Below are 25043 nucleotides of genomic sequence, written 5' to 3' on the forward strand. Positions count from 1 at the left end.
TAGATTAGTCTAAGAGTCTGAGAGCAGACGAGACACACAAACAGGATTTAGCGTGTTGTCGCGCGGGTACTGCCGCCCTGCCTGGGATCACACGGGCCTGGTGATGAGCCTGAGGTATAACATGCTTATGGCAGATCCAGCCCAGGTTTACACACACAGGAGAAGTGCCGAGTACACCAACTGAACACGGCCGGCGTTTGTCAGCGGCAGGCGTGCAGAAGTTGAGGATGCTGGCGTCTTGAAATGAGTCAACAATGAGGCAAGGCTTTACCTCTGCACTGTGCATAAACCTCTTAATGCACATTATCGACTTTTCACAGTTCCTAGATGATTAACGCTCTCAAGTCCAGTTTTGCTTTCCTCTATTTTTTTATATTTTTTTATTTCTACATACGGTGCATTTTTCTCGCCTGACAATTATACCGAACATCCCTTCCTTGCAGAAAATGTAAAAATATGCACTAGCACTAATTTTAAGCACAGGAATCACCCTTCTGGTTTCTGCTGAAGGGAGATTTGGTGGCAGAGACTGTGCTGGTTCCAGACATTCCAGCCTCATACCATTCCGGCTGGGCTTATCCTAAGCTTGTTAGTATGTATGATGCAGGGAATGATAGGGTCCGCTGCATTACCATAACGCAGCTGAATTAACTATGATCTTCCTCAGTGCTAGAAGGGAAGTTTTTGCAATATGCTGCGCAGGATATTGTGAAAACATGCTATAATAAATGTTTATAATCTACTTACCGGAAGGGTCAGGGTTCAATTTCTAGGCCTATTAATACTCTCAAAGATTAATAAGGCACTGCAAGCGCACGGAAAATATGCATAGTTTCACCAGAAATAATCAAGAGATCACATGAAGGTCTAGGTATCGATTTGTCCCACACAGCAGTTTTTCTCAGGGGAATAAATGTTTATTTGTAATTTTTAAATAGTTAATTGGAGTTTGTTGGCGTTAATTGGAGTTGTTTTAAATTGAAGCCTTTAATCCAATTACAACACAATGTATTGTCTATATTCTCATCTACTCAAAACTATTATATTTTCTATTGTTAACAGTGACTGTGAATAGTTCAGACCCTGAGCCCTGGGCCTCCCTCCCCTGAGGTGTTTGTCTGTTGTTGGTCCGCGTGAAGGCGCTACGCGACCCGCGTCACGCCGACATTGATCTGGGAGGTATTAGGAGGAGAAGGCCTAACGACATGGTAGCATTATATTATATATTTATATTATACATTAGGTTGGTTTCTCGCTTTGATGAACATAATTTGGTGTCACGAAGGACAGCGAGGCATGAATACAGCAGTGCCAGTCAATCCGACTCTCTCACCCATCGTTCCCACCATTTTCTCTTAGCTCTTCTAAGACGCATATCTCCCTTCTCTCACTTCCCCCCTCTCTCTCTCTCTCTCTCTCTCTCTCTCTCTTCTCTCTCTCTCTCTCTCTCCTCTCTCCCGTGCTCTCTGTGTCTCTTGCTCTCAGTGTTGACACATATACATATCACATACTGGGATTAGCATGACATTGACTGTAACAAACCTCCTCTTTTGAAGCAAAGAAAACCCTCCCCGTTCTATAGTGGAGGTGCCCAGGCCAGAAAAATAGCATACTTAGACAACAATGGGCGTGGTAAAGTACCTTAGAAGGATCAGCGCTAGCCGAGTGAAACACATTACAAAACAATGGCTGACTGACTGTCTGCCTGCTCGGCCTGCCTGACTGCCTGGCTCTCTGGCAGAGCCACGGGCTGCCACTTGCAGCGATGCTATTTGACAGAGACGAGAAAAAACTATGAGACACACACACACGCCCACCTCTCACACACACACACACACACACACACACACACAACACCACACACACACACACACACACACACACACACCACACACACACACACACACACACACACACACACACACCCAAACACACCCACACCATCTCTGTTCTCATCGCAGTAAACACAGTGAATGACTGTAAGCCTCCTCAGCCCGTATCTCCTGTGATTCCCTTAACCAGGGCCCGTGACGTGGGATTCTGTTCTACAAACATAGCAACAACAATGGGGCCCCACTCACGCAGGGTGACAGCAAAATAAAGACCAGAGGATCCGAGGCGGTGGAAAATTTGACTTTAGCAGCAGAAGACGTTTCACTTGAATGTGGCTTGGACTGGTTTGCTGCTCCCGCGCTGTTATTTTTTTTACCAAATGTGTATATTCCGCCAACAATTCCCCGCCCTCTTAAAATAACCCAGAAAAAAAAATGAAGCTGTAAAAAAAAAATAAAAATATTTTTTAAATCCATAACAAATTAAACGTACAATCCTAATTAAAAATTGGACAAATGAAATGACTGTCGACTTATGCTGAAATAACATATGGAATATCCAGCCATTTTTAATCTTAATATCGTGCATTGAACATGACACATTTATATTCCAATGTTTTGATAGGATCTAAATCAGGAAGTCGATTTATTCCGGTTTTATTACTGGGCCAATAATGAGTAAAGATAAATGGCAGTTAGAAGAGAAAGGGCCGCAGTGAGGTTGGGGGTGGTGGAGGTCGGGGGGGGGGGGGGGGGGGGGGGGGGGGGGGGGGGGGGGTACTAATGATATATTGGAGGATGTTGGAGCATCCTGTGGAAATCTGGCAGAAATCCTAATGTCGCTCCTGTCCCCCTTTTAATGCAAACCAAATGAGACAGTACTGTAATAAGGAGCTTCCCAGAATTAGTTTTCCGTTTGCAGAAAATGGGTTGAAAAAACCCATGGCTCTTTTATCTATGAATTTCACTCCACGGAATAAGCAAAAAAAAAAGAAGGGCCGACCCTCCTCCGACGTTATTTGGATGACGTTCCATCAGTAGCAGCAGCAAGAAATAACATTGTGCAAATTCTATGCATGTTAATGATAAATAGGAATCCACCTGCTCACAGATAAAATGAGTTTAATTTCCCCCCCCCCCCTGCCCGCACTCATGTGCCTGCCTGGCCTTTTAGAAATTACTTATGCACAGCTATTATTAAAATAGGGGTCACAGCAAATGAGAAAGAGGCGCTATCTCTGGAGAGACTAGCTGGCTTTAGGACCGCTGCAGCTGCCAAGACGCTCCGCTTCTCACAGTCAGCGTTTCTCCTATAAAACACACCACACACACACACACACACACACACACACACACACACACACACACACACACACACACACACACACACACACACACCACACACATACACACACAACACACACGCACACACACACACACCTTACCTATGCTCTCTGAGATTCGTGCAGTGGCAGCAGCCCTGACCCTGTGTTTACTAAATTAACCCAAATCTTTTCGGAGCTGTACAGTGTAATAGAATTTGTAAGCTTTGTAAGATGTGTCTGAGGGTGCTTGAAACTTTCCGAAAGGCGTTTTTGTGTCCCAGGCGTAATGTTGTGATTGGAAGTTCCTGCAGACGGACAATGCCTGGCGTCGTGTTCCAGAGGGGCAAAGGATGGGTTGTCACAGCTGGGGGCTGAATCCTTGGTAAATACCCAGTGGCCGTACAGCAACTACAATATTTTTGCATGCATCGACGAAAGTAGGAAAATAAAATAAAATAAAAAAGCTAGGAGAGAGAGAGAGAGAGAGAGAGGAGAGAGGAAGAGAGAGAGGAGAAGGAGAGAGAGAGGAGAGAGAGAGAGAGAGAGAGAGGGAGAGGGAGAGGGGAGAGGGAGAGGGAGAGGAGAGGAGAGAGAGAGAGAGAGAGAGGAGAGAGAAGAGAGAGAGAGAGAGCGAGAGAGAGAGAGCGAGCGAGAGAGAGAGAGAGAGAAGGAGCGAGAGAGAGAGAGGGAGACAGATGGAGAGAGGGATTTGGTTATTCTCTGCTTTTATCTCTCCGGCCTTCAACAGCTTCACTCATCATGCAACCTTTTTTCCTACAAAGTGAAGGGTGTCAAAGCATCCAGTCTCTCTCTCTGACCCCATAGCATACACATTAAACACACTGAAAATCTATTTATATAATCCAGAATATAGTTGAAAATAATACAATTTTATTAACTTGTGTAAATAGTTAAAAGACTATGCATGCCTTCCCTGCCAAGGGGCGGGTATGAATAGTCTTTTAGAATCAAAAATCTTTACTCATATTTTGTGTGTGTGTGTGTGTGTGTGTGTGTGTGTGTGTGTGTTGTGTGTGTGTGTGTGTGTGTGTGTGTGTGTGTGTGTGCGTGTGTATGTGTATGTTTGTTTGTGATGTGTGTTCATAATCGCCTACATGTGTGAGTGTGCGTGCATGAACGAGCGTGCATGTGTGTGTGGTTCCATACCATACTTTGACGAGCAATTTGCACTGTATTCCAAATCAGAGTCCGTCTACGCTAGGACAACTGGATCAATGGTCTCACAGATTATGACATCTGTCCGGAGAGATGCACATTCTCCCCACAATGACAGGTTTTCTCAGTCAAGGAGTGAATTAAGTATCGGACTGTCATAATGTCACTGTGTAATGTTTCCCTCATATTATACTATAGAAGTTTGCCATAACGATTGAGACACATTGATTACTGTTATTAGTGCGTATAGCCCCGGAGCTGTTATTACCACACACTCGCTGTTCCCCTCCCCGAATCGCCTCCCTCTTTCAGAAACATTATATTAGCAGCCATGCTGTTTAATACCACACCACACTATAAGGGGCAATGGCATGTTTATAGAAACAAAATTGTTTGTAGCCATTGGTTACAAAGAAAAAAAAACACACCAAAACAAAACATATGTTTTAATTAACCTATAGCTAGGTTAATTTAATAGTTTACAGTCATACCTCTGCCTTTAACTAAATAACTAATTAAATAAGCAACTAACTAATCCAACTAAAGGTCTTCATTCTGAAGAATGTATCGTCGGGAAGTACACAATTAGTATTATATGTATGCGCCTCCATGTGTGTACGAGTTTGTATGAAGTTTATAAGTAGGTATATATCAGCAAACGTCTATATAAACTACGCAGTGGAATAGGCCATTTGTCCTTGGTCAGAAAGTAACGGTGATTGAATTCTCTCAGCACCTCTTTCTCCCTGATGACGGTGATTCTCTGAGTCCTCAGAACACGCTGGCCTTGAGCCAGGGTCACTGTTGTCTATCTGGTGTTAATGGCGCCAGCCGATAGCAGAGTTGGACTGCTGCTGCACGGACACACATCATCCTCTCTTTTTTTCCGGCACATTTCTCTGTGAGAAATGCATCAGCGATCTCAACTTTCAGGAACACACAGGCCTGTAGGTTAACTAAACTAAATACATGATGAGGTTAGACCCCTGGAACCAGTGAAATGCTTTCGTTCAGCATAATTCCATCATTCCTCCTTCCAGATGTTCTGTTATATATTATTAACGGTAGCCTACAAATGCTTGGTGCGCTGTTCACCTTCAACCTTTAGGAATAGCCTAGTTGAACATCAAATGATGGCCCTATACAAGGTGGCAATGTTACAGCAAAGACGTGAGTGACTGACAGATTGGAATAATACAATATGTTTGACCGCATAGCAGTGGAGAACCATGATTCAAAATCGCTTTCATTTTTGACACACACTAACACACATTGGCAAAGCCGGAATTTGCAGTTTCATCAGACTGGGCAAAGCGGTACGGCTGGCTGTGACCTTGGAGTGACGATCAGAGGGGCGGAGGTGACCATTCCGGTGACTCGTGGAAATGTTTTCTTTTGGCTGACGCCTTCAACCCTGCCTGGACTAAAACGAAAACCGCTTTCCGTAGCAATCTACAGACACGCGACAGAAAGACTGCATAGGTTGTGCATAGGTTTCTGCGTGTCCATTGCCAAGCTTGCGCAATAATATGCAAGGCTATTAACCACACTAGCAACTTGTATTGAAAGGTTTTAGTCCCGTTGTCTTCAGAAAAAATAAATGTAATTTTCAGTGGACTCAGACAGCTTGAGCCCCAACACCAGGGGGTGGAGGAGAGAGTACAGAGGAGTAGAAATGGGTTTATTTTTTATCTGATTTCACCAAGCGAATCCTGGCCCAATATCTCTGTTTTTACCATTTCATGAAGTTCAGTAAGTTCTCCTAGATCTAGTCCTGAAGATGATGTTTACTTGTGATATAATCGTACCTTAGTTTATACCGAGGCTGGCCCAATAATACTGTGATACATTCGTTGAATCTTTTTGTGTTGTGTTTCAAAAGAGATTCTATAAAGATATAACACATATAGGCCTATGCTGTAAACTTGAATATCGACTAATTTAGGAGACTTGGGTCGATGGCCTTCTCAATGACGCCAGGAATCTGCTTCTGAATGGAGTCAGACTGCCCTCATGTGGACGCTTTATGTAACAGCACAAAGAAAAAACATCCAAATCTGACCCTAGCTACAAATTTTGGATTTTAGATTTTCTAGACACAGATTTGGATGGTCCCTGATTTTAGCAGCCATTAGGGCAACAGTTGATTATAGTTATATTTATTATGAGTAGTCTTATCATAAATAGGCTAGGAATATGTCTTACCATTTCCCCATCTTACATTTTAATAGTAACTTATAAGCAATGCGTTTGATAAGTGTAGGCTTTTAAGTGTAGGCTTTTTCATCCCCCGCCAGCAATAGTCCAATAAGTGTATTCCTATATCTTCAAAATTATGTTAAGTTAATTATTGGAGTGCTCAATAATCTTTGTAAACTAGTATGTCTATTGGTATGCTGAACGACCAAGCTCACTTGTGTAGGTATAAGCAGGTTATTAAGACCATGGAAGCATACACAGTATAATATCCACAGTTGTTACCACTAACTGACTGCTGGCAAAATAAGTGACACTTGGTAGATGTTTGTCCTGGGGTATGATTCACGGCTTCACTGATCCAATGCAGAATAAATTACAAACTTCTGGTCGCATTCAGGCCCTCAACAACCTGGCCCCCACTCACCTCCGGTCTCCCGGCCTCCACCCCTTCTCTGGCCCCCACATCGTCCTCAGCCAGCCGGCTATCTGCTCCGCTCCTTCAGCTCACTGCCATGGGTGGACCGCTCAGCTAGCCCAGGATATGGAACACTCACAACACACATCTGCAAACCAGACTCTGTCAATGCTTTTAACCCACTTATCCCAAAACATATCCGTCCAAATTGGTCTAGCCTACCCAATTTGAGAAATGTTTTGGGACAAGAGAGTTAAAAACATTGTCAGAGTCTGGCTGTAGATGTGTGATGTGGAGTGTTCCAGATGTGACAAATTTTTGGTTTTCTTTAACAAATCAACCCCTTTATGTCATATTATCTTATCTTAACAAATCTACCTCTTTGATGAAAGCTATGCTTTGAAATAAATTGTACATAAGTGCGCCATTCTCCAATTGGTGTCAAACTAGGCATCGTGAGGGCCTGATGTAGGCCTGTACTGTTTTATTTGTGGCAAAAAATAAAAGGAGGATGGCCCTTTAAGGGTGACGTCATATTTTGTCGCCGGAAACGTTCAGCATGTAGCGGGTTTGCAGCTGTCTTGTAGAAGAGATCCAAAGGTAAATGGACCATAACACACAACACAACACATCTACCGAGAGGGCTGTGAATGAAGTCCTTATTCTGCTCGCATAGCATTCATTTTTTAAAGCATCTATAACCCGCTACATACTGTACCTTCCACACCGCTGCCCTGGTGCTGTGTGCGGAGCCCTGCTCTAGTCCCCACGTATGGTCTGCTCGCTGTATTCGTAACGTTTTTGCCCACCTCGGTGTTCCTATGTCTTCGTTTAGGTGACGATGTGACCAGAGACTGCCGCTACATTGGGTTTTCTTGCTCTCCGGTGGAGAGGCTGTCGGCAGGTTCGAGTCTCAGGAGGGAACCGAGCGGTGGTGGCCAGGATGGACGACTGGACCCCGAACCCCCGAGCGAAGCCCTTCATCCCCCGCCAGCAACGAAGCCTTTACTTAGCCTGGAAATACAAACTAACCAACAAGCGAGCGATCCGCCGCTTCTGTCAGGTAATGGTTCTGCAGCACGCTCCAACTGTTGGTTCATGTTATGATGCACACATGTGTTGCTGATTAACCACACATTCTTAATCCTGCAATGTGTCTCCCTTTGCAGGCTGGTGCAGTCTTGTTTCTGCTCATCACTGTGATTGTCAACATCAAGCTGATTCTGGACACCAGAAGAGCAGCCAATGAGGAGGAGGCAGCGCTGGCGTATGGTGAGCAGCAGATGTTCAGTTAGTACCCCTGCAGATCCTACATCTCACTACACAGTCATGCTTCTTCTTCTGTGAGGGTTGCTAAACGTCCCCTCATCTAAAGTGGTCCGCACGCGGTCCTGGCCTTAGTGTGTGATGTTTGGACGCTGGCCTGGTCTTTCAGAGGACGCGTTGCCAAACATGGAGACACCGCGCAGACCTGTTGGTGGACGCAAGCTCCTGGACATCGAGGTGTACTCCAGCCGCTCCAAGGTGTATGTGGCCGTGGACGGAACCACTGTGAGTACGACTGACCCCATCGACTCGGCCTCAGAGCTTCAAGGTCTGGGCCCTTTTTTATTTCAGAAGCCGAAAAGGAATATTACAACATTACCGCACAAACTACTTGGCTGATGGCATCGGCTGTGTGTCAATAGTTGATGGTGCAAATGAGAAAAGCATAAAATATGGTTCATATTAGTGCTGCACGATTAATCGAATCACTATCGCATTCGCGAAATCAGCCTTGTATAAGACGGAAAATGTGTATTTTCTTATTATATTTATTTTATTTAGTTGTACTATTGAGAAAACCTAACACGTTTGCACAGCAGAAATGCCTATTTTGCAAAAGTTTTTTTTAAATGTATTTAATTTTGTAAAATATTGTTATTTTGAAAAAAGTACTGTACACTTTTTTTAGTTTTTGTATGTTTTATGCTAGTTTAAGTTTTTATGATTGAGTTGAGGAAGAAACATTTTAGAAATATCAGTAATATGTGTGCATTTTCCTTGATAACCAAGCAAGTAGATTCATGACACCATTTGTTTATTATATCGCAATAGCAATATTGTCCACAATAATCGCAATGTGACTTTTTCACCAAATCGTGCAGCCCTCGTTCATATGCTGTGTAAAGGCCTTGTTCATGGATGAGTCCTGTCCCCCTAAGACTCGTAGTGGATGCAGATCATTGATGAGGGCCCAAGCAACAGGTGGTCACTTTGGGGCATGTTTGTCGGACCGTAGTTCATACAACAAAAAGAGACGGAGGAACTCTGCCTCCTCTTCTAGGTGCTGGAGGACGACATGCGAGAGCAAGGCAGAGGCATCCACGTGATCGTTCTCAACCAGGCGACTGTAAGTGTCTCTGTTGAGTGTCAATGTGTGAGTATTATGGCCCAGGCGTTTTCAGAAGGACCTATGAAGGCATGATTTCTGTATGTGTCCCAGGGACACGTGATGGCCAAGAGGATATTTGACACCTACTCCCCCCATGAGGACGAGGCCATGATCCTCTTCCTCAACATGGTGACAAGAGGCCGCGTCCTCATCTTCACCATCAAGGTCGGCCATCCTCCTTATTTGTATTTATTTTCTAACAATTGTATTTGTTGATCCCTTTTTAAAAATGATGATATTTGTATCATAACATACAGCTTATAATACATGCAACTACAAAAATGCCATGGACAAATAGAATTTGACAAAAAAGAGAAACTAGGTGAATCAACGTGTGGTCTGGACTGCAGGGTGGAACTCATCCGTAGCACCACAGCCGTTCTGAGCGTCGGTGTGGGGCCTCAAGGTCTCACACGGTGCTCTCCGCTCAGCCGGGCCGCGTGGGGGCTCTACATAGAAGGGACAGAAATCAGCTCTCACCAAATAAAGAAAGTCAGGGTGTCTTTGCAATATTATTATTATAATCTGCTAATGACGTATTTTCCATGTCTACATGTCGAGTCATTTTTTATTGATTATACAAAAGTATGTTTGTATACTCAGACATTTATTTGGTAGAGATTGTTGTGTTTTACTGAATTTTGAGGCCAGAAAAAAAAACAGTAACATGATTGACCTGTGTGTGTGTGCGGGTGTGTGTGTGTGCGTGTGCGTGCGTAGGACGAGGGTACGTTCCACCTGAAGGACTCTGCTAAGAACCTCCTGAAGAGCCTGGGGAGCGAGGTGTCTCTCAGCCTGAGCTGGAGGGACATGTGGACCCTGGTGGTGAAGAAAGGAGGTGAAGGGAGCGCCTGTACGCCTCAGCCTCTCGTGTGGAGGAGTGTCTGTGTTTTAGGATGCGTGTGTGTGCTTCAGTTGGTGTCATAGCTACCTTTGTGTGGGTCCAGGTCAGGTATACGGAGAGAAGCACTCCAAGTCCCCAGCGTTGTCCACCTGGGGCGACCCCGTGCTGCTGAAGACCGAGGTGCAGCTCACCGCCTCTGAAGGTGCGTCTGAATACGTCTGTCTGTCTGCCTGACTGTCTGTCTGTACATAAGGTACCAAAGGTTACTTCATGCTAAAAGCAAGTTTGGTGAAGTGCGTACGTTAAGGGCCAGGACGTACGACGCACAATAAGTGCGTTGGAGGGGTAGGAGGGGGCGGCTATGCAGTCTAGGTGAACTCTGAACCAGGCTTCTTGGGTGTCAGGGCCAGCCATACACAACCAGACAGTGTGTGGTGGGCTGTGGTGGGCTGTGGTGGACTGTGGTTCACTGTGGTGGACTGTGGTTCACTGTGGTTCACTGTGGTTCACTGTGGTGGACTGTGGTTCACTGTGGTTCACTGTGGTGGACTGTGGTTCACTGTGGTTCACTGTGGTTCACTGTGGTTCACTGTGGTGGACTGTGGTTCACTGTGGTGGACTGTGGTTCACTGTGGTTCACTGTGGTTCACTGTGGTGGGCTGTGGTTCACTGTGGTGGACTGTGGTTCACTGTGGTTCACTGTGGTGGACTGTGGTTCACTGTGGTTCACTGTGGTTCACTGTGGTGGGCTGTGGTTCACTGTGGTGGGCTGTGGTTCACTGTGGTGGACTGTGGTTCACTGTGGTTCACTGTGGTGGGCTGTGGTTCACTGTGGTTCACTGTGGTTCACTGTGGTTCACTGTGGTGGGCTGTGGTTCACTGTGGTGGGCTGTGGTTCACTGTGGTGGACTGTGGTTCACTGTGGTTGACTGTGGTTCACTGTGGTTCACTGTGGTTGACTGTGGTTCACTGTGGTGGACTGTGGTTGACCGCGGTTGACTGGTTGACTGGTGGACTGTGGTGGACTGTGGTTGGCTGTGGTTCACTGTGGTTGACTGTGGTGGACTGTGGTGGACTGTGGTTGACTGGTTGACTGGTGGACCGCGGTGGACTGTGGTTCACTGTGGTTCACTGTGGTTCACTGTGGTGGACTGTGGTTCACTGTGGTTCACTGTGGTGGACTGTGGTGGACTGTTGTTGACTGTTGTTGACTGTTGTGGACTGTGGTGGACTGTGGTTGGCTGTGGTGGACTGTGGTTCGCTGTGGTTCACTGTGGTGGACTGTGGTTGACTAGTTGACTGGTTGACTGGTGGGCCGCGGTGGACTGTGGTTGACGGTGGTTGACTGGTTGACTGGGGTTCACCGTGCCCCTCGTCCCCCCAGAGGCAGAGTGCCGCTGGGCCGACACGGAGCTGAACCGCCGCAGGAAGCTGTTCTGCAGTAAGGTGGAGGGCTACGGCAGCATCTGCAGCTGCAAGGACCCGGCGCCCATCGAGTTCACCCCCGACGCCGTAAGCCTCTGCCGCTTCGTTCGTTAAAGGGGACATATTATACCCCCAGGTGTGAGTGTGATTAGTCCTTACAAGCCGTTTCGAAAATCTGCCCCATATGACATCATTAGTGGGCGTGTCCACCTAGATCTGTGCTGGATAGATCAGTCTACCAGTCTACCCAGTGGACTGAAGTAAACGTTGCTCATCTATCCAGCACAGATCTAGGAGGACACACCCACTAATGATGTCATATGTGGCAGATTTTCTAAACGACTTGTAAGGCTAATCACACTCACACCTGGTGGTAGAATATGTCCCCGTTAAGGCATTTCAGGACTGTTGTGGTTGTGTTTGATAGAATAGTGGGGCCTTTGAATCGATTTCGTAAGTCGTTGCTATATTTGTGCTTTGGCAGAACAGGCTTCTCATAGAGCCTATACAGCCTTGTTTTCTTGTATTACGTTTTACTGTCTAGTACATCAGGGATACAACTTGTGTTCATTATGTAATGGTAAGTGATTGTGTTAATCTTTTTGTATTTTCATAGTGGGAGTCACATGAATAACACACCTTGCAAGGAATGTTGTGCATACACAGCTTGCTAGTGATGTCATTGTTTGGTGTGAGACCTTTTCTTTCTTTCTGTTGTTCTTCAGCTGCCCATCAACAATGTCTTCGATGTCCCGGTCGCAGTGATTGCTGGGAACAGACCCAACTATCTCTACAGGTAAGACTAGAGTAATATAATACAATCATTATTAATGCTCTCACTGGTCGTAATCCTCTAACAACTGTAATCCCGCGAATATAGACCAATAGACTAATTGGCTAATATACACTTTTCTTATGATCTGTAATCAAGCCATCTAATGGTGGCGCATTAGGTAAGCTACATTGTTTGGGGTGAAACTATTATTACCTTGCAACCACATGAAATGGTTGTATATTGAACCGTTTTGGTCGAAGGCTTGACCCCTGCATGTAATCCCTTGACACTATCCTGCCAATCACACAGAAATCCTTAGATATCAAAATCCCAGAATTTCAAAGGTATTTCACACTCATTTATTTGTTTTGTTTCAACACAACAAGACTACCTTAACCTCTAACTTCTAGTTTGATATTCTAGTTTAACTGTGCGATGGTTTCCTCCGAATTCTTCCAGAATGCTGCGATCTCTTCTGTCAGCTCATGGTGTCAATCCACAGATGATCACCGTCTTCATCGATGGATATTATGAAGTAATCCTCCATACTGTATTCCTCATTATCCTGTGCAAGCCTTAGATGGACATTATATATATATATATCTACATTTCTTTCTTTCTTTAACATGTATATATCTCAGAGGCGTGCAGTGACTTGTGTTACCCGGCAGAGGCACTAGGGGGCGATGTTGTGCTGTGCTACTGGTTTAAACCTGAGCAGGATCATGTGATTAATGGTTCTTCACATTTTATCTTTTAAAACTATGACTTTCTCTTTTTATATTTAATAAACTGGTAATATTTGCATGTAATGACCTCAACCACAGCAGAGAAGCTTCTGGGAGCCTCGTTAAAGTGTGTGTGTGTGTGTGTGTGTGTGTGTGTGTGTGTGTGTGTGTGTGTGTGTGTGTGTGTGTGTGTGTGTGTGTGTGTGTGTGTGTGTGTGTGTGTGTGTGTGTGTGTGTGTGTGTGTGTCAGGAGCCCATGGATGTGGTGGAGCTGTTTGGCCTGAAGGGAGTCCAGCACACGCCCATCAGCATCAAGAACGCCAGAGTGTCCCAGGTATGATACACACGTTCAACCCGAGGCTGTTGTGCTTCCGTTCCATTTTGTTTAGTCTTTTATTTTGACTTTTGTCATCAAATGTATCCACTTTTGTAAATTGCTTAGAGATCGTCTCCAAAATGACATCAGAGTAACCTTCTTTTTTTGGTGTGACAACGCAGCACTACAAGGCGAGCCTGACCGCTACCTTCAACCTGCACCCGGTGAGTAGTCAACAAGAGGATAGTCATCACATTGACTACCAACCTGTTTGAGGTGCTTATTTATTACGGTGATTTCATAAGTGAGATGTTTAGCCAAAGGGGCTTCTCCTAATGTCTGCATCTGTCGACATTATTTCATTTATTATCCCCGGTGGCTCTGATCTATTCCCTACCAGGTAACCCTTTACAACAAGATGTTTTAACAGTAATTAACATTAGTTCATGCAGTATTAGATTATTGATAAACTGTTAGTTAGTTAACTAATGGATTTATGTGGTTTAATGTTTATAAATGGTGTTCATGTTATTTTAAAAGGAATTTTTACATTATTAGGGTGTTGGGGTTAACTGTATTAAATAATCTGGTTATGTTTACTAAGGAATTCATTTATACATTAGTAAATAATTGCTAGACCATAGTCATTAAACTCTGAGTTCGAGCATGTTAATGCATTCACTTATGCTAATTCATGGTTCATTAATGTAAAGTGTTTCTAATCTACGATAGCGTTGTGATCCTCTGTTTTGTCCAATCAGGACGTGAGCTTTGCCATCGTCCTTGAAGAGGACCTGGACATCTCCATCGACTTCTTCAGGTAGGCTGCTTAAACACACACTGCTGCTCCATTACTGACGCGGGCACACGGCTCACCTGATGAGCTGCTCCCTGGAGACAAGTTTCACCAGGTGCTTTTCACATTAAAGGTACCATAGGTCATTTAGCTGCTCCCAGGAGACAAGTTTCACCAGGTGCTTTTCACATTAAAGGTACCATAGGTCATTTGGCTGCTCCCAGGAGACAAGTTTCACCAGGTGCTTTTCACATTAAAGGTACCATAGGTCATTTAGCTGCTCCCAAGAGACAAGTTTCACCAGGTGCTTTTCACATTAAAGGTACCATAGGTCATTTAGCTGTTCCCAAGAGACAAGTTTCATCAGGTGCTTTTCACATTAAAGGTACCATAGGTCATTTAGCTGTTCCCAAGAGACAAGTTTCATCCGGTGCTTTTCACATTAAAGGTATCATAGGTCATTTAGCTGTTCCCAAGAGACAAGTTTCATCAGGTGCTTTTCACATTAAAGGTATCATAGGTCATTTAGCTGTTCCCAAGAGACAAGTTTCATCAGGTGCTTTTCACATTAAAGGTATCATAGGTCATTTAGCTGTTCCCAAGAGACAAGTTTCATTAGGTGCTTCTCACATTAAAGGTACCATAGGTCATTTAGCTGTTCCCAGGAGACAATTTTCATCAGGTGCTTTTCACATGAACGGCATTATAGGACATTTGTTTAAGAGCCAAAACGGGACAAACTTTTTGAGTTTTCTTCGTCAGCGTCTCTGCAACAATATGGGTTAGGGCGCCCTAAGGAATTTTGATTGGTTCTGCAAGGCACGTTGCCATGCAGCTCTCGCCTAAATAGATGTTTCAAATGTCTTCTTTTTAGTCATTTTCTCTGCCGTCTGTGTTTTTAACCTGAACAGATTGACCTAAGTTAAGTTGTAGTTAAATATTCAGACATAATTTCCGAATGACACTCACGAGTCACCACTAGATGGCAGTATCTCTGCAGGGATCGCAGCCTCTTGAGAACCTGTTGTCTTTTGTTGCGCGGCCATCTCTTTGAAATGTATTTGCAGCCCCTCCGTGTGCCAAGCCCCCATCCCTCTTACAAACAACAACATTAAAAAGCACAGAAGCACTGCCAGCTGTCACCTGACTCATCCGTGAGGCCATTTACCTCAGTAAACATTCTCTGTGAAATTCGTTTTTTGGCATTCAATTTTAATGCACAGCGAAAGACCAAAGCTTGACCCGTGAAGAGAAGGGCTTGCTAGATATACATCTTTTTAATGTTCATCTCTGCGGACAGCTTTTTTATGCAGGAGAGTTCCCTTTAAACTAAAACGTTGGGATGTTCTGTTTTTGCCCTATCCAATATACCCAGATACCCGTCACTCTGAAGCCATCCGCGCAGTGACCCGTCCATGCACACAGAAACACACACGATTATTTATTGGAATATTATGAATATGTATTGATGAAAATGTTTGTGTAGCGAAATGTATACTTTTCATGAGAAATTTATCTTAGATGGTTAATTCTTTTCAAAGAAGTGCATAAATCATAGACTGCCATATAGACCGTAGCAAAGTGAATTTAGAATGTTTTAAAGACCTACTCATTGCATGTCATCTCTCAACGGTTTACCTTTTGCTTTCTTAAGTGACTCGTATCTGACTCAAGAATCAACTGATTCTGCCCTGAAAGGCTGCATAAAAGCACGATTACGTCAACAACAGAACATGCATGAACTGCAATCATGCATGAGGAACAGAAAAAATAATATTTGCAAAGCAGTCCGTGGACATGAGTGAAGTGGCGATGTTGGTGTTGCTCTCTGGGGTTAACAATCAGAGAGCTGTAGAGATGAACGCTGCAGAGGGAACAGCTTCGGCTCTATTAACAGCCCTGCTACATGCACTGTGTTAAGAGATGAGCCAGCAGCAGATCTCACTCTGATGGTTCATTGTGTCTGCATCGCCAGCGATGGATCAGATCTAGAGCCATATGAAAGTGTCCATAATGGGATTTAAAAAATAAATAATTGATAACCCCTGATTTGCTCTGTATATTGCACATTTGTGCACAACACATCTTTGTCCTATGATAAATACTTGTTAATAAAATGTCTCCCATTTGCAGCTCTGTTTGAACACTGTTTTATCTCTCTTAGTTTTCTGAGCCAGACGGTTCATCTGCTGAACGAGGACGACAGCCTCTACTGCATCTCTGCCTGGAACGACCAGGTGAGGGGGGGGGGTGTTACTGTATCTCTGCCTGGAACGACCAGGTGAGGGGGGGGGGGGTGTTACTGTATCTCTGCCTGGAACGACCAGGTGAGGGGGGGGGGGGGGGGGGGGGAACGACCAGGTGAGGGGGGGGGGGGGTGTTACTGTATCTCTGCCTGGAACGACCAGGTGACGGGGGGGGGGGTGTTACTGTATCTGCCTGGAACGACCAGGTGAGGGGGGGGGGGGGGGTGTTACTGTATCTCTGCCTGGAACGACAAGGTGAGGGGGGGGGTGTTACTGTATCTCTGCCTGGAACGACCAGGTGACGGGGGGGGGGGGGATGTGCTGGGGGCACAAGCTCCCCTACTGTAGTGAATAAAACAAAAGCATCTTTACATTTCTAATTTCATCTTTATTTATTCATGTGTCTTTGATGTTGGACGCCTCTCTGCAAGAGAGACCTGATACCTTCACCTTCTTTATTCACTTGTTCTTCTTGAGAAGCAGAGACAGTGGGAGGGATCTAGGCTGGTACCAATATGCAAAACAACTATCCAGTTTTCTGTGTACTTTTCCTGATACTTTAGCCGGTAAAGTGGCAGTAATTGTACACCGAGTTGTGTTCTCCACAAAGCTGTACGAGGGCTGAACCGGCACTAAGGAGGGTCCTGTCCCCGGTCTCGGGGCTGGTCCCGGGACCGGGGGCAGAAGGAGGACCCTCCTTATCGGGTTCCCCTCTGACACAGGAGCCCTGCTGTCCGCTGGCGGTCTGGTCCCCTCTGGACCAACCATATACCGCTCCCATATCATCGCTAGAATGTAGAAATACATCCCTCTCACATGTAGAGTCCCGCCCCGGACGGTGCCGTGTGAATAAATAATACAAATGATGTTTGTATTATGAAAAAAATAATTTTTCCTGTAAATATTTGGAGAAATACATAGGAGTGGAAGGTAAAGAAGGTTGACCCTTTGATAGGGGATCGTCTATAGCTCCTTCCTTTGAATGTTAGGCTTGGCTATTGCGAAGACAATGGGTTTTATTCAGAATCCTTTCCTCTTCTTTTTACCCCCCGGCCCTATCCTATTAATCTTTGTCGTCTCGTCCCTACTTTTCTCTCCTCCACCACTTCAATGACTTCAGAGGCGAGCTGAGATGTTGATCACCCGCTGTGTCCTCCATGCAGCAGGTTCTGGATCTGACTAGGGCTGCTCGGTTATGGAAAAAATCATAATCACGATTATTCAAACTATTATTTTTTTTGAGTTTGAAAACATGATGTATTTATTCAGCATGTCTCTCTCAAAAACACTTTGTAACTGAGAACTTTGAAATTTCCCCTTTAAAAAATACACAAAATGTTCCAAAAGAAAATGTTGAAATTTAAAATAATGTGCAGATATGTATCCAGTTGTTCTAAAAAAACGAAAAAAAATAAATAATAAAAAAATGATAATCGAATCCTAGATTATGTTAATTTTGTGATAGTTTGACGCTAAAATCGAAACGGAGATCGAAATCGGATGAATGGCCCAGCCTAGTTCTGACCCTCCGGTTGTCCGCGTCGGTCTGCAGGGCTACGAGCACACGGCGGAGGACCCCGCGCTGCTCTACAGGGTGGAGAGCATGCCAGGCCTGGGCTGGGTGCTGAAGAAGAGCCTCTACAAGGACGAGCTGGAGCCCAAGTGGCCCACCCCCGAGAAGGTAAGCCCCCGTCAGGGACAGCTCATCCTACCGGGTCCGTTCAGAGGCTTGTCTGGGCTTCTGTCTTAGCCGGACGTCAACACTTCTAAAACGACTGAATGTTGAATGTTTTAGGTCACAGTTTTAGGTTTGTGAAAATGTTGGAACCATCGACGCATTCTTCCACGATACTCATTCGAGGAGTACTCTTCTATATTAGAAAAGGGCAGCGTTTTACAATTCTCCTTTCATTGGATGGTGGCATTTCCAGCACACATTTGAAAGAAACAGACATTGCGTTCACTGAATGTGATCGGACAGTTATACAGCAGGCTTTGAACAAAGGCAGTAAACGATATTCTAAATGGGCGGTTTTCAGAAAGGTGTACAGTGTTGCGATGCGTTGGGTCATCAAACGTGTTCCGTATCGCTGCAATTAAGTGCTCCGTTACCTGGAGCCCAGGGGAACAATCCCACCGTGTTACCCCTCAATCGCAGGCTAGTTTTACCTTTTGTGTTTTTTCAAGTTCAATATCGGGTTCTTCAGGTGCTGACGCTGAGAGCTGTGATGTTAGAAATGCCCTAGATATCAGCCAGCTATAAGCTAGGGAAGGTTGTTATAAATTAAAAGTGTTGCAGCAGAACTGAAATTAGTCAACCACATCAGAAATAATAAAACCAAATCCGCACAGGCTCACAATCTGCATTTACATTCAATCAAAGGTCCTCGCTGTGTAGATGAGCTGTCACCGGCTCGGCATTTGAAAAGGATACAAGCTGCCTTTTTGGGTAAAAAGAATGAGGTAAAAGCTCATCACTAAGCAGGATGTGCACATCTCTCTCTCTCTCTCTCTCTCAACGAGGCAACAGACATGAGTGTCCAGACATGAACGGTAACAGAGGCGTGTCAAGCTGTGGTTATTGGTTTGCATTTGCCGCCAGCCATGATGGTGTGGGTGGGTGGGTGGGTGTGGCCTCTGCCAGAGAGCGTCACACATCTGCACCGTACCGAAAGTCCTGTGCTAGAGGTCGACCGATAGAGGTGATTAATGAAACACTTGTGGTATCCGGGCATTATCGTATATTTCAACTTAATAATCAATGGATCCATAAGGGCTTGTGTTTGTGGGACTGGGACATGTGGATGTTACGACCGTATAAGGGCCTGTGTTTGTGCCCCCCCCCAGCTGTGGGACTGGGACATGTGGATGTTACGACCGTATAAGGGCCTGTGCTTGTGCCCCCCCAGCTGTGGGACTGGGACATGTGGATGTTACGACCGTATAAGGGCCTGTGCTTGTGCCCCCCAGCTGTGGGACTGGGACATGTGGATGCGGATGCCCGAGCAGAGGAAGGGGCGGGAGTGTGTCATCCCCGACGTGTCGCGCTCGTACCACTTCGGCATCATCGGCCTGAACATGAACGGATACTTTCACGTAAAGACTGCCCAGCAACACACTATGTATTGTGTATGTATTGGCCCCCCCATTGGCCCGTGGATCCCCGTCCTGCTGACCCACCTGTTGCTCCGCCTCCTTCGTTTTGCAGGAGGTTTATTTCAAGAAACACAAGTTCAACACGGTGCCCAACGTTCAGCTGAAGGACGTTGAAGGGTGAGTGTGTGTGTGTGTGTGTGTGTGTGTGTGTGTGTGTGTGTGTGAACACTTGGGTTCAGGGTTCAACCTTTACACATCGCTCTTCATAACTCTGTCAGGAGAGGTTGTTGTGGAGGTGTTGGAGGCTAACGCGGGTTTGTGTTCTTTGTTTGTTCAGCTTGAAGCAGGACGCGTACGAAGTGGAGATCCAGAGTCTGCTGAAGTAAGCCTTCAAATGCAGACCATCCCAACACTAACTAGTTCTAATGCATATCATCCCAACACTAACTAGTTCTAATGCAGACCATCCCAACACTAACTAGTTCTAATGCAGATCATCCCAACACTAACTAGTTCTAATGCAGACCATCCCAACACTAACTAGTTCTAATGCAGACCATCCCAACACTAACTAGTTCTAATGCATATAATCCCAACACTAACTAGTTCTAATGCAGACCATCCCAACACTAACTAGTTCTAATGCAGATCATCCCAACACTAACTAGTTTTAATGCACCAGGTTCAAATTACTTTGAACCAGGATATTAGGTCCACCCTCAGCCCTGTAGCCGATAGAATACTGTCTCTAAGTGGATCCCTGCGTGTTCCCCCAGCGAGGCGGAGCTGCTGGACCACAGCAGGAACCCGTGTGAGGACGCCTTCGTCCCCGACACTGAGGGCAAGACCTACATCATGTACATCAAGATGGACACGGAGACGGACACGGACACCTGGACGGAGCTCGCCAAGGTAGGCCCGCCTCCTCGCCGCAGGACGGGGACAGGGAGCAAGACAGGGTGTCTGCACATCCTTAAAAAGTCTTAAGTCTTAAATTCATGTTTCTAAATTTAAAAATTTAAATTCGTTACATATGTCATATGCTGGTCTTAAATACTGTAACTCAAGGTCTTAAATTTGTCGGGGTAGGACTATTTATTTATTTATTTTTCTCGTGGGACTTTTCAGGAAGTACATGGAGAGAGGCTTCTTCCTTGCTAGCTGCATATATAAACGATTATCTGCGTGCTTGCTAGCTAGTCTGTGACAATGGGTAGGTGCAAGTTCAAGGACAGTTGGCTGGAAGACGTCCGTTTCTGAAGTTGGCCCGCATCTGTTGCCAACCCCCACCATCGCGTGTTTTTGGTCTTAAATTTCATTCAAGGTGGTATTAAATAGCCTTCAATTTGACTTGCTGAAACCCGCAGATACTCTAAAAGAGCAGGAAGTCACTGCAACGTCTCCCCACTTTGTTTTACGTCTTTCTGTTGCTAATATCAACGCAAAGAAAAACGGATGACTAGACATTTTAACGTCGGTTGATTACCCAACCTTTATAAACAGCCGTGCTGGAGTTTATACCCCTCAAAGGGAGTCAGAGGTCAATGGGTGAGCGAAGAGGTGGGCGGTTTGGGACCTGAGGGCTGACGACCCGGCTGCCTCTCCCTCAGTGCCTCCACGTGTGGGACCTGGACGTGAGGGGGAACCACGGCGGCCTGTGGCGTCTCTTCAGGAAGAGGAACCACGTGCTGGTGGTCGCCTTCCCCGTCTCCCCGTACTCGTAAGCAGCGCCGCCGCCGGGCACAACACTGAAAACCCATTAAATGGCAATGTCTGTCTAAGAGCCTCGACAAGAGCTGAAGTCTCTCTCTCTCTTTGTCTGTCTGTCTGTCCCTCTCTCTGTCTCTGTCTCTCTCTCTCTGTGTCTCTCTCGGTCTCTCTTTGTCTCTGTCTCTGTCTCTCGGTCTGTCTGTCTGTGTCTGTCTGTCTGTCCGTCCCTCTCTGTCCCTCTCTGTGTCTGTCTCTGTCTGTCTGTCTCTGTCTCTGTCTGTCTCTGTCTCTGTCTCTCTGTCTGTCTGTCTGTGTCTGTCTGTCTGTCTGTCCCTCTCTGTCCCTCTCTGTGTGTCTGTCTGTCTGTCTGTCTGTCTGTCTGTCTGTCTGTCTGTCTGTCTGTCTGTCTGTCTGTCTGTCTGTCTGTCTGTCTGTCTGTCTGTCTGTCTGTCTGTCTGTGTCTCTTCTAATCTGTTAGTCTCAAGAAGCCAGCGAGCGTCACTCCCATCCACCTGGAGCCTCCGCCCAAAGAAGAGGGCGCGGCCGTGGAGCAGATGTGAGGCCAGCGGCCCCCCGCCCAGACCCCCGCACGCGGCGCTCCACCGCGGGGCCCCGCCCAGACCCCCGCACGCCGCGCTCCACCGCGGGGCCCCCAGCCTTTACCAACACAGGCCTTAACAACTCATCAAACCCCCCTGCTCAGAACCCCCCCCCTGGTTCCCCCCGCTCCAGGAGTGTCCCCGCGTGGCTCCGACAGACCCTTGGCCGCCCCCTGGGGGCCGGGGGGGCTCCTGGCACCCGATGGACGCCTTGACCAACGCCCACCGCTCGGTCCACACCAGGGGGTCGTGGGGGCCGCGAGGGTATCGGTTAACATTTCCGGGACTTCTGAGGGCGCCGGCGGGCGGGGGGCGGCGGGCTGACGTGCAGCGCGCCCTTCTGCCATCGACTGATGGGTGGGAAAGGGCAGAGGAGAGGACACCCCCCCACAGCCTCAGAGGGGGCCCCCACCTCTCCCCCCCCCCCCCCCTGGCTCCAGCCCCCCCTGTGTGACGCACTGTCCTGCGTGTGACTTCTTGCCGTTATTTTAAACGTTTCCTTCCCCTTGTCTCTGTGGACCGCGGCACGTCGAGTCCAGTCTGTACATACGGTTTAAATTATCTCTATTTATTTTACTCGTATCTATCCATATCTACTTCATTTTTTATTGACTACTTGAGATCCGTACATTTTTAAAGAATGTTTACAGAAATGAAATAATGTATAGACATGCAGATATATTTTTCATAGGGGGGGGTGGGGGGGGGGGGAGATTAAACATGACACGGATCGTCATTTTGCGGTTCACCAGATTTCCCAGCGCATGGCGTTTGCAGTGATGGTACCGGGTTGGTACGGCCTCGTGGGCTAAACCATTCAGAGAGCGGGAGAGGGAGACCCCGTACTGGGCGGGAGACTGACCCGGGGGGGGGGGGTTCTGGTACATGGTACCGCCCATGTTTCCTTTGTTCCTAAGGCAACGCTTTGACTTGTTCTTTTTGTTCCCCATATCTATTCTGTGAAGTTGCATTGCTTAAATGTTAACAAAAGAACACGTCAAGTTGGACTCGGTATTAAGCGACCGATTAGGACGTTGAATTGAGTATTGAAGCTGAGGATGATTGTCAGAGAAATAATACAAACCAGACACTTTCAAAGCCAACAATTTGGCTCAGCTTTCTACCTGGCCTATTTCTGCACAAAGGATGTAGGCCGGCTGTTCAGGAATGGGAAGGCATTCTTATGGGTGGGGGGGGGGGAGATGATAACAGCCAATAAGGATAGAGAGGCTGAACATGAGCAGCGCTAGATAATCTGGTGTGATAATCTGGTGTGATAATGGCTCCTGTGGTTCTGCCCTCTCCACTCCACGTGTCGTGGATTCCATTCAGAGAGCCGGTTCAGCCTTGTCAGCTCCAGCCCGTCTGAAATTACTTTACAAACCGTCATCTAACTCGCACGTCTCCACTGTCATGCGACTGATTGGAGCGACTGAATTTCTTCATATTGTGTTTATTTCTATTATTTTGAGGAGCGTTAAGATCAGTATGTTTTAACTGCCCTCGGTGCGTAACACTGTTCAGACTACGGTGGGTTGGTACGACATTATGTTAATGGACCCTTTTGTGAAATTAATTGATTTTGGGTTTGAGTTTAATTGTTTTTATTAACGAGTTTGGCCACTTAATCTCTGAGTGCTATCAGGTTTGATAAGGACTGTCGCAAAGTGGGCCCGCGGCAGACCTTAGTGTGGTTAGATGTGATAACGCAACAGAGCGTTGGCGCGTCTTAGAAAATCAAAGCAGTCCATGGAAGACATCTTGACATGGATGCGAGTTCCAATATCTTCTACCGTGAAAAATAAAAGATTTTTTGAATATCTTGCAGTGGTGCTCTTTCCTTTTTAGACTTTATTATCTTGAATATTATTCATGATATAGGCCTAAACTCTGGAACTTTCCTTATTCTTAACCAAGGTGTTCTATTAGTACGGCGTCATGCAAGGCTGCGGATTTCCCCGGAGAGGGCAAAGCAACGGTGACGGGAAGCGCATGTGGCTAGGGAAATGGATGCAAATGCCCCCCAGCGCGGAGGATTTCCATAACCACCGTCGAGCCCAGAGACGCCACCTCTCCACGCCTGGCCCCCGCTCACCAGGACTCTGGAGCGGTTGGGGGGGCCAGAAACACTCGTGATGCTCCAGGAAAACTCCTTCTGGCATTAACATACAGCCTGCGTTTCTAAATGGAAATATTCAGACACAATAATTTTGTCTAAATATTTACTTTTTATTGAGTTTTTCCATAAAATATGAATATGGCCAAAAAAAAGGATTGTTTTTGTGACTTAACAATATTAGGATTATGACATTACAAACCTAGGCTAACAGATTTTCTCCATGAAGTGTAGTTGACACTCTATACACGCTATACATTGAGGTTTCTGTTGATTGCTGACTGAACCTTGAAATAACTGTGTGTGTGTGTGTGTGTGTGTGTGTGTGTGTGTGTGTGTGTGTGTGTGTGTGTGTGTGTGTGTGTGTGTGTGTGTGTGTGTGTGTGTGTGTGTGTGTGTGTGTGTGTGTGTGTGTGTGTGTGTGTGTGTGTGTGTGTGTGTGTGTGTGTGTGTGTGTGTGTGTGCGCCATCGGCCAGCCCTTAAATGCAGTCATTGTGAGTGTCAGTCAGGTGCCGCTGGCTAGCCTAGGTAGTGGGCGCGCGCTGCCTCTTAAACGTCATCTCTGACCTATCGGACACCTTGATGACGCCCGCTGGGGGGTGTAGATGGAATATTGATTAGACGAGTTTGAGTCCAGCCCTCCTGAGAGCCCGGGGGGGGGGGGGGGGGGTATGGTTAAACATGGAGCAGGAGAGCGGCTGGTAGCAGGTGATGACTCCATGATTTAACTCTGCACGTGCTGCAGGTGTATGATGGGAGAGAGACGGGCGACAACAACTGCTTGTAGGTCTCTCTTTCTCCCTCACTCTCACTCTCACACTCTCACGTTCACTTCCGGGCCTGGTCAGTCGAGTATGGGCTGGGGAACAATGCCTGAACACAGGTCTGTTGTTGGCAATTTGCAAAGTGAATTGTGCGGATTGACTCGTCCAGGAGTGATCCCGACGCCCCAAGGGGATGCGGAGCGATTCATCGGCTCACTGCCCACGACCGGCTCCATCGGTATGCAT

General features: G+C 46.3%; 1 protein-coding gene across 3 annotated transcripts; it reads left to right on the forward strand.

The window, feature by feature from the left end:
- Positions 1-7477: 7477 nt before the first annotated feature.
- pomgnt1 (protein O-linked mannose N-acetylglucosaminyltransferase 1 (beta 1,2-)) lies at positions 7478-23734 on the forward strand. Of its 3 annotated transcripts, none has more exons than XM_060066705.1 (22): positions 7478-7547; positions 7783-8010; positions 8117-8237; positions 8383-8498; positions 9274-9339; positions 9433-9546; positions 10102-10219; positions 10329-10427; positions 11610-11737; positions 12376-12446; positions 12885-12960; positions 13404-13487; positions 13652-13693; positions 14231-14289; positions 16430-16502; positions 18064-18192; positions 19482-19607; positions 19720-19784; positions 19945-19989; positions 20384-20519; positions 21218-21327; positions 21796-23734. In XM_060066705.1, the coding sequence occupies exons 2-22, from the start codon at positions 7891-7893 to the stop codon at positions 21875-21877; spliced, it is 1980 nt and encodes a 659-aa protein (XP_059922688.1). In that variant the 5' UTR covers positions 7478-7547; positions 7783-7890; the 3' UTR covers positions 21878-23734. The 3 variants fall into 3 exon arrangements, with proteins under 3 accessions (XP_059922688.1, XP_059922689.1, XP_059922690.1); XM_060066706.1 differs by having other exon boundaries at positions 11616-11737; XM_060066707.1 differs by having other exon boundaries at positions 8117-8219.
- The last annotated feature ends 1309 nt before the right edge of the window (positions 23735-25043 follow it).

This window comes from Gadus macrocephalus, chromosome 12 (genome assembly GCF_031168955.1).
Source record: "Gadus macrocephalus chromosome 12, ASM3116895v1".
Lineage (NCBI taxonomy): Eukaryota > Metazoa > Chordata > Actinopteri > Gadiformes > Gadidae > Gadus > Gadus macrocephalus.

What these genes read in the sequence shown, in the direction of transcription:
- pomgnt1 (XM_060066705.1), top strand. Translation starts at nt 7,891, where the DNA reads ATGGACGACTGGACCCCGAACCCCCGAGCGAAGCCCTTCATCCCCCGC. An exon ending in ATCTCCATCGACTTCTTCAG is followed by an intron (nt 14,290 to 16,429) that starts GTAGGCTGCTTA and finishes TATCTCTCTTAG; the next exon opens with TTTTCTGAGCCAGACGGTTC. An exon ending in GAGATCCAGAGTCTGCTGAA is followed by an intron (nt 19,990 to 20,383) that starts GTAAGCCTTCAA and finishes GTGTTCCCCCAG; the next exon opens with CGAGGCGGAGCTGCTGGACC.